General features: G+C 36.3%; 1 protein-coding gene across 2 annotated transcripts; it reads right to left on the reverse strand.

The window, feature by feature from the left end:
• Positions 1–6796: 6796 nt before the first annotated feature.
• LOC127813727 (5-amino-6-(5-phospho-D-ribitylamino)uracil phosphatase, chloroplastic) lies at positions 6797–8915 on the reverse strand. 2 transcript variants are annotated; one of them, XM_052354849.1, is made up of 2 exons: positions 8748–8915; positions 6797–8414 (listed from the first exon to the last, which is right to left on the reverse strand). In XM_052354849.1, the coding sequence occupies exon 2, from the start codon at positions 8172–8174 to the stop codon at positions 7020–7022; it is 1155 nt and encodes a 384-aa protein (XP_052210809.1). In that variant the 5' UTR covers positions 8175–8414; positions 8748–8915; the 3' UTR covers positions 6797–7019. The 2 variants fall into 2 exon arrangements, with proteins under 2 accessions (XP_052210809.1, XP_052210810.1); XM_052354850.1 differs by having other exon boundaries at positions 6797–8411; positions 8748–8914.
• Positions 8916–9755: the final 840 nt, after the last annotated feature.

Genomic DNA, 9755 nt, shown 5'->3' on the forward strand with positions numbered 1-9755 from the left:
TTTATAATATAATAAATAAAAAATAACGAACGTCTTTGAGTGGATATATTATAAATTTTATAATATTTATTTCTAAATATAATATAATATAATAATAAAAAAATTTATAAATATTTTGTCAAGTGACATATTTAATATGTTAATTGTCACGACCCAAAATCTGATATGTCATGACCGGCACTAATCCCTAGGCCCAACGGCCCCACAATGGACTAGTAAGCCTCTTCTCTAGCTTGATTTGAATAAAACGATACTACTAACAAGATATAGAACCTGAATAAAATACCAATTCACCTTCTAACATAATATCTCAATATTCCATATACAGCAGCTGTACAAAATATCTATCACACTGCTGTCATAAATACATATCTGTTCCCGTACCTCGGGCCCTTGGCACAATTGTGTGCCAACAAAAACAAAAGACAAAACATCAGACTCTACAACACGTGTATGTCTTCACAGAGCATCCTATAATACATCCGAAATAAAAAAGAGGGTATGATATCATACCAGAAGATCTGTTGGACCAATAATCAAAAGGAGAATTCCCTGAAAATATTTTTAATAAAACGAGGTGAGTCTTGTGGACTCGCGAGTATAAAGTATGTCATGCCCACTAGGAGAGTATACAATAAAATGCTACGATGATCATCATGAGTATAACAACATAATAACAGTATAAACAGTGGAAATATGAACCATAAGTTTAAATAATTTGAGGTTTCAAGGAAAACATAGTGTAGGAAAAATAGGTGCCTAAAGACAACCCCCATAAGTTGTTCCTTAACCACCTAAGTCCCCTATACTTTTGTATGAGATGCATGCACTGATTCTGAGGACACACTAGTAGAAACTGGCCTAACGCTTATATACACATGCACACAAGTATATATATCGGCACATACATCATCATCACACAATATCATCATAAAGGCCCACGTGATAGCAGTGCTAAAACATACTATCCGTGTCTCTCATGGCATTGGCATGCCAAGCCTCACAGTACCATGATCTTTTCCTGCTATGAGTCACCAGGGAATCTACTAGATAGTCCTCTAATAATAATGCAAATGATACCCTATTTTATGCACAAGTCATAACCATTTATCAATTTAAGTGGTACCTAAAATACACCATATCATCATATACTTCACATGCTCAAGATAAGAATTCAGTTAGGGTATATTTCTGTTATGTCTCTCCTAGTAGGATGAAAACATTTCATGCAATTTAGGAACATTTAAAAGAGAATATTTTCAATGATTCGCATATAGAAATCATTTACAAGATATGCATAGAACAATTTATATACGTGCATAAAAATATGGTAAACATAACATATCCTGTCTACTCGCCTGGAAAACGATGACTCAAGTCTGAGTCTAGGGAGAAAATCGAACAAAATCCTGAAAATCTGATCCTACAATAAATAGAATGGGGTGGTCACATTTAGGTAATAAGAATAACGATGAAATGAAATTACCGAAAACCCTAACCATTACCTAACACCCTGAATTGATTATTTTATACCTTGGCCCGCGCAATATTCAAATCTGACGTCATGGAATTCGTCGAGCTAAGCTATCGTCTACGTCATCATGCCTCGCCTTGCATGCTACGCGTAAGTGTATCGTGGAACTACACACCCACTTATAGGCGGCAATATCATAATATATCTATATATATATTTATCCATAAACTAGTTTTCTTTTAATATAGATAATATATTTTTTTATCTAACTTCCTCCTTTATCAAAAATACATACATAAATTTATATTTATAACTAAATTGATAAATTTTCTTAAAAACTTAATAATTAATTAATAATTTAATAAATGGTTTAAAAGGAATAAATTGCAATATTCTAGCCTCAAAATAAAAGGAATCCATCAGAAATCAGGATTCGAAATAAACCCACGTCGTCATCATAGGCTAGCCTAGAACGCACTCGGGGTCAGTCTTACTCGATCTCGAGTCATCTAATAGGGCTTCGTCCTTAGAACTCCGATCAACAAAATGACTCGCCAATCATATCGCCAATTCTAGGAGACCTAAAGAGAACCCAAATTAGACCAACCTCGATATCCTGAGTAAGACCAACCTAACCAAGTCATCCTAGGTCCACAGACAAGCGACAAGGGAGAACAAGCCGAGTGGGCTAGCCCAAGGGCTGCCACAACTGGGTCAGTCATGCCCAACACATTGGGCCATCCTAAAACCCAATCGGGCCCCGCCATCCTAGGCCAAAACCTAACCCAACATGCCCAACCCCAAAAGCCCTCATTTCCTTTTTCCTTATATTTTATTTTTTTTATTTTCTTTCCTTTTATTCTTTTTTTCTTTTCTTTTCTTTTCTTTCTTTCCTTTTCTTTTCTTTCTTTTCCTTCCCAGCAAATTACCACTGCCAGCGACCACCGCCGGCCGGCCAAAAACGACCGATCAATATACCGATACGAAGACCTCGCCACGAATAACAACATATCTTAAAATGAAACCCATCGGATGGTCAGATCTTAATAGATACGAGAATTAATTTTTGGCCAAAATAGGGGCGAAATCTGGCCATTGCCGTTCGTCGGCCGCCGGCCATTTTTCGACGATCGGAGACTACCCCGAGGTGCGCAACACCAAGGAGAGTAACATACCCAAAAATGAGAAAGATCGGACGGCTAGATCTTTGTAGATCTAGAGTCAAACTCTCGGCCAAAATGGGACAAAATACTGCCAACGTCGCCGGCCACCGTGGCCGGCGATTTCCGGCAATCCAAGACCGCCACCCAACTCCCTCAAGCAAACCGACCATCATATCCAAAAATCACAAAAATCCAACGGTTGGATCTTCATAGATCTAACCTCAAACATTCGGCCAAAAAGCCCCATCGCGTCTCAACCCACATTCCACGAAAACAACAAGAAAAACAGAAAAGATGAAGTCAAAATACTTACCTTCTTGTAGATCGGGGGCACTTTAACGGTAAAAATGAAGTCGGATCGAAGATCAAACTGCCGGATCGCTTGGAATCGAAGAAAATCCGAGAGGGAGCAAGAGAGAAAATAAAAGAGAGAGAAAGAGAGAGAGTTGATTCTGTTTTTTTTTGGGGGGGGGGCTGCCGAGTGCCTCCCCCTTTTCTTTTTATATTTTTCATTTTTTTATTTAATTAATTATTATATATATAATTTAATTAAATTAATTCATTTTTTTTTTTGGATCTTTACATTTATTCTTTAACATATTGAATGTGTTGGGTTTGTGTTTCCTAATGAGGTCCAAGGCGATGATGATGGTTCGGGTTAGTTTTATAGGCTTCAACCCGGGATTGAAACAACGGTTCAACCCACTTACTGGCAACCCATTTATAGAAGTTGGGTCATAAGCCCTTAACCCTCGTTTTGGAGAAGAAATGGGCCTTGGCCCATTTGCTCAAGAGAAAGGGAGCAAGCCCAAGCCTGAGCCCGTTCCTTAGCCCATCTTGTCCCTATGTGGCGGTCGATCCTTTCTCTCTTGTTTCCTTCGTGGCCGATTGTTCTCTCCCTCCTTCCTTGTTCAACCGATTGTGATGGGATCTTTTTGCCTTCTGTGGTTAATCCATCCTTCCATGTGTTTAGTCGCATTTCCTTGTGTGCGAAATGCAGTCCTTCACTGTCGTTTGAAACCTCTACATATCCGAGGTTAAGGTCTTCCTTTTTGAGGAAGTTTATCTCTTAGCTTTGTGCTTTTGACCCTTCATCTTGGTGATTGATCTACCTTGGCGGTGACCTACTTGGTGTGGCTTTGATCGATTGGGGTGGGAAAGTACTTCGGTTGAGTTCGACCGAGAGGTGTTGGGGTCTTTTTTGGGCTTTCAATTTGAAGGGGGGTTTCGAATCCTTGGGCGTGTGGGTTGCTTTTGTGGCTTGGTGTCCCTATTCGTTGGTTGTTACTTAAGTGGTGATTGAACGAGCCCATATCTGAGCCTTGGAGCAGTTTTTGTGACTACTATTATTGCCGAAACATGGAGTTTATTTTTCTGCCTTGATTTGTTCTTACATTCAGTTGTTTTAGTTTGATTTCGATTGAATACTGACTCACTGTTTTGTAAAGTTTCCACAACAGAATAGCGATACATTGAATTAAGAGTATTCTCTATCAGCATATTGAATAGAAAATAATGAATTAAATTTAAATTTTGATAAAAAAAAACTTAGTATTAAAAAAAAATTATAATTATTAATTTTATTAAAATTATTTAAAATAATAAATTTAATCTTTTATTTTTAAATTAAACTCTCCCGCGTATATCACACAGTTCACCACTAGTTATATTAATATATTGTTTAGGAATTGAGAAGCCTGAGAAGACTGGTGGGAGCTTCCAGCGTTGGTTACGCACGGAGAGGATGGAATTGGAAGAACTTGAAGGATTAATTTCTAAGGCTACCGTGTGCAATGGTTGTATATATACGCGCATATATGTATATTATATTATTTGTTGTATTGTTATATCAGGTTGCATATATATATATATATATTATGTGGTAAGTTGACGGGTTGGTAAGAATTATTTTCTATGACTTATGGTCTTATCGCAAAAAATATTCCGTAAAAAAGTCGTGATTGAAAAAGTATTCTGTGGCTCACAACTTTATCGCAAAAAATATTATATGATAAGCCGGTGACAGGATTTACATCATGTGGCTCATGATGAAAAATAATTGAGGTTTAAATAATCAATTTTGGATATATTAAAAGAAATTCAAGGTTGAATTCAGGTTAATTGAGGTTTAAATAATCAAATAAGTGAGATAAATTATACTAATAAATCTGCACTTGGAATTTAATTTTGGATATATTTTTAATTAAATTATATTATCTTATAACGTATATTAATTTAACGACATGAGTATAGAAATATCAAAATTTGCTAATTAAAAATAAGCTCTTTACTCTCTTTATAAACATACCCAACTCAAGAACATGAAAGAAAAAAAAAAAACTAACAAACAATTAGAGAAAAATTTTTGACCGGGAATCTTATAATACCTAATAAAAAATTCATTTTAAAATTATAAAAAAAAAACTTTTGACATGTGCCTTTATTCCCATTGAGTAGTCAATGCGATTTTTTTAATATAATCTCCAAAATAATTTAGTAATAAAGTAACAATAAGTTGTCTATAATAATGTAGTGGGTGAATCATATCATTTTAATTATATTTTAATTCATGATTGTTAATGAAGTAATGATCAATCATTAGTATGTCTCATCTTCTTGTTTGTTTATTACAATGTAATGAGAGATTTATGTATTTTTTTATTATTGGAAGAAGATTCACAAATAAGATATTTTAATCTACAACTCGAAAATCTTGAAGACGGATATTGTTGAGAATTTTGTTTGACAATTTTGAGAAATGATTATGCTAAAAATCTCATTTAATTGTTGAGAATCTCATTTAATAATTTTAAGGGATGATTGAACGATTTTTTAACATTTTTTCTTCGTAGAAGCCCTTCAGTATTTATTCTAACTTTTTTTCGAACACTTATTTGATTGTCAAAAACTATATTGTGGGACAAAAGTTTAGCCCTTGTAGGAGTCGTGATACCTAATGCCCATCGAGGAGCAAGACAATGTGAGTTGAGTTTAGTGTATTGAGGTAAAGTCGGATTAGAAAGGTGAATTTAATTATAAAAAAATATTTGATAAATTAGCTAAGTTGATGTGAGTTTTAAAAATTGACATTTGATAAATATATATATATATACACACACAACAAGGAAATGATATTTTGTATAATATAAATAATGTATTGTTAGCTTCTCATCTATATTTTGAAAATTTTCCATTTCATCAATATCCGATACGTATCTCTACCATGTTTCAACATTACCAAAAGATTTAAACCCCATCGAGTTTGAATTTCATTGTTACAAACTTTTTTAACTAGTTTCTCAAAAAAAAAAAAATTCAAAACAAAGGCTAAAATAGCTCTTTATTTGCTCGAGACATCGATAACATTTGACGAACTTATAACGAGTTACAAACAAAAAAACCATTTCACTTAAAAAAAAAAAAAAAAAGTATCCCCCCCTCTGAAAGGGTCGGGTAATGGTGGCTTCTCAATCATAAAAGAACAGCCTTATTATGGTCGGCTTCAAGATCCTGGGGTCATCTCTCAAGTACAAAGAGTCTCAAGTACAACTATGACAATGCATGAAACTCACTTCAAGAATGCAGATATCTCAGTAACCTTATTATGGGAAGTATAGGATCTGGAAGTATATAAGGGTCCGGTAATGGTTGCTTTTGTAAATAGACTTACCATTAACTTTGAGAAAAAACAGTTTCCATGACTCAAAATTGTGGCTTCTCAATCATAAAAGAACAGCCTTATTATGATCGGCTTCAAGATCCTAGTGTCATCTCACAAGTACAAGGAGGAGAAGCAGGTTGAACATCTATGACAATGCATGAAACTCACTTCAAGAATGCAGAAATCTCAGTAATACCTTCCAATCACAGTGGTGTATGTTTTTTCATTTTACTTCATAGAAGCAAATTTGTGAGACTCGTACTAACTGTCATGTTCGCAGCGATAGGTCAACACTACATTATCACTGACCGACAAGCCAACGACAACAACAATGTATCAAGCCTTAATCCTGATCAAATTCAGCTACGTTATTATGTGCTAGGTTCACTCTCATGGATCTAATGCAAATCAGCAAATAACAATCATCAGGATTTCCAGCTACCTAAGTATATTTCTATATACCGGATCAAATCAAATGAGAAGAAGAAGAAGAAGAAGAAAACGCGCAAGCAAGTCCCAAATATACATTTATATATAGTAGCACAGATAGAACATACACATGATATTGAGATGGTCAGTTGTAGGCCACCATTTCATTTTCTTTTTGTACTTTTTTGAATGTTACCTATTTCTTATACACAGGATAGCTGATAGACTTAATTTTCATCACAAAGAATTAGATTAATGCATGAAGCATAAATACTGTACATTTGAGGAGACATTACCAGAAATCATCATCAACGGCCACAGATGAGGAGGGATAGGGCTCATCCTCTTCCTTCTCCATCTCCAGCTCCGGCTCAACAGATCCGAACTCGGACAATTCAATGTCAGCAAGGTTCTTCAGATCAACTACAGAAAGCTCATCTAGGTGCCTCACCACCAAGTCTGCAGCACTAAGTTCATACATGGGGTGCTTGCTAGCAACAGCCACGCATTTCATCCGTGCATCGTGAGCAGCCTCCACCGTCTGGTTTGAGTTTCCAAACACAATACATCGCTCAGGTATGAATTTTAGAAGCTGAGCTGCATACATGAACATCTCAGGATCAGGCTTCCCTCGATGGGCGTCCTCTGCTCCTACAACAACGGTAAAGACCCCTTCAATTCCAATAACTCCAATTGCAGTTTCAATAATTTTTCTTGGCCGAGTTGAAACCAATGCCATAGGTATCTTGTAATTCATCAGGACATTCACAAACTCCTGCGATCCAGACCGAAATCTGTATATCCCACCGTGTAAAGCTTGGTAAATCTCCTCCTTCCTAGAAGCCATTCTTCTCACCTGAGCTGGGTCTCTTGACCAGCAGAGGACTTCAGAAATAGCCTGCTCGTTCTTCATACCTTCTATTCTACGAAGTAGAAAAGCTGGGGGAGGAGATTTTCCTTCTTCCTGCGAAAGAGCAAGCCAGGCTTGCTTCTCAATATGAGGATTGTCTTCAATTAAAACTCCTTCCCATTCAAAGATGGCACCTAACCACCCACTACCCATCCTTTCTTGTCTGAGTAACGGGTTGTGTAGCGAGGGGTTATCTGCCTTATTCTCTGGTGGCCATAACCCAGGTTTTTTATCTACACCAGTATCAATCTGATACCCAAAATCCCTAGTTATTCTATCTCCTTCTCGAGGTGAATAGGCCTCCTTTGTCAGTTCCATTGCTTGAGCCTTAATCAACAGAACTGCCATACTATCACTTCTCAATCTCGAAGGAGGAGGGGGCTGCGGTGTACAGAGCACCTTTTTACCAAAAAATTGTGTTACAGGGGTCTGGGGCACATCGAATAGCCTCCTCCTAATTGAGATTTCCTTGGAATTGTGCCCTCCAAATACAGGTCGGTGCCCCAAAAAGGATGTTGCAGCAATGGATTCCACCATCTTTACCACTAAAACAGCTTATTCCAAACAGATCTCTACCTTGGAAAGCAACCCTTCTTGAGTGGACCAAAACTTTGAATGGATCCCCCCACAAAACCACCCAGATTGAACGCGACAAGTATCTCCCAATCCTAACCAAACAGGGATTCAAAACCCTAATTATTGAAGTCAACCACCAAATGGACCCAATCTAGGCCTAATCCAAGATAGTAGAGAGACCCTCTTCCTCCAACAACACTGCTGAACAAACAAAAGGGGAGAGAATAAGGAACCAATTTTTCTGGAAGAAAGAACCCAAACTTTATTCAATACCCATCAAAGTATAAGCTCAACCCCCAAATTAAGCTAAGCCATAGACCAAAGACGCCAATAAATAGAAGCCCTAATCGAAACCCTCTAAATGCCTAAACCCAGAACAAGCAAATTCAATCAAAAGGGCAAAAAACCAACAAGATAACAGCAAATAGGCGCCAAATTCCAGACAATCATGGCATCAGAGGGGAGCTAAGAAAGGGGAAAATAGACGCGTTTTCTAAAGAGAGAAGAGGAAGAATAAGCGTGAAGAGGAATAACCTTTGGGGGGGAACCCTGAACCAAGCGCTGATTGAAGATTGGGACAGCAAATTTGTAAAGCTGAATAGATTGGAGAGAATAGATATTCGATTCTTGTTTGTTTGGACTGAATTTTTTTGTGGTTCATAGAGAGAGAGCGCGAGAGAAGGGTCATTCCTTTACGGTCACGTTTTGCAGGAAAAGCCACCGGCCACAGGTACACGTGTCCACATGTAGTGACGTCATTGGCAATGCTTCCTCCTCCTCCTCATCCATGGCTGCCCCTAATTGCTTTTTTGGGCCTTTCATTTATCTCTCAAAGTTTCTATCTTTTTTGGCTTCTTCCCCAATCTATGTTCTTGTACCGTGTAATATTAAGAGTATATTATATAATATTTGTATATGTATATATAATGTGTTGTTTAATATGTCATTCATATTATATATTATTAATGTTGCTAAAGAATTAGAATTCAAATCACAAAATGTTAAAAATCCTTGTAAAAGTGAAGTTTTTGTTTTTCCATGTGAACTTCAATAATCAAGTTAATACTCGGTATTAAAAGATCGAACATTAGAATAATAAGTAAAACTGTATCCGTATCTATCTTCTGAAAATTATATTGTTTATATAGTCTAATACTTTAACAGACGAGTGAAATTCTTGATGAAATTATCTTCTATAAGTTCTGAGTGAGATTCCAACGATAACCATACATAGCTTCTCAGATTGGGTTAAGGATTATCTGATATGTGAACAATTTCTCTAATAAAATAGAGAAGAGTATATCACGTGACACCTACCAATTGACGAGACACGTATCGAGTTATGATTAATTCTTATAAAAAATATAATATTATTTTAATAAATATGAGATCTCCCATCAATTATATTTTTCACATTATATAAAATATATCAATGCCCATAATATTTACCACAACTTTGTTTGTTTGGTATGAAATTTATTTTAGATTGAATCCATGTGGGCTTTGGCATTCTCATTGAACCCAATATTTGGGATCAATTTG

This window comes from Diospyros lotus, chromosome 11 (assembly GCF_014633365.1).
Source record: "Diospyros lotus cultivar Yz01 chromosome 11, ASM1463336v1, whole genome shotgun sequence".
NCBI classification, from domain to species: domain Eukaryota; kingdom Viridiplantae; phylum Streptophyta; class Magnoliopsida; order Ericales; family Ebenaceae; genus Diospyros; species Diospyros lotus.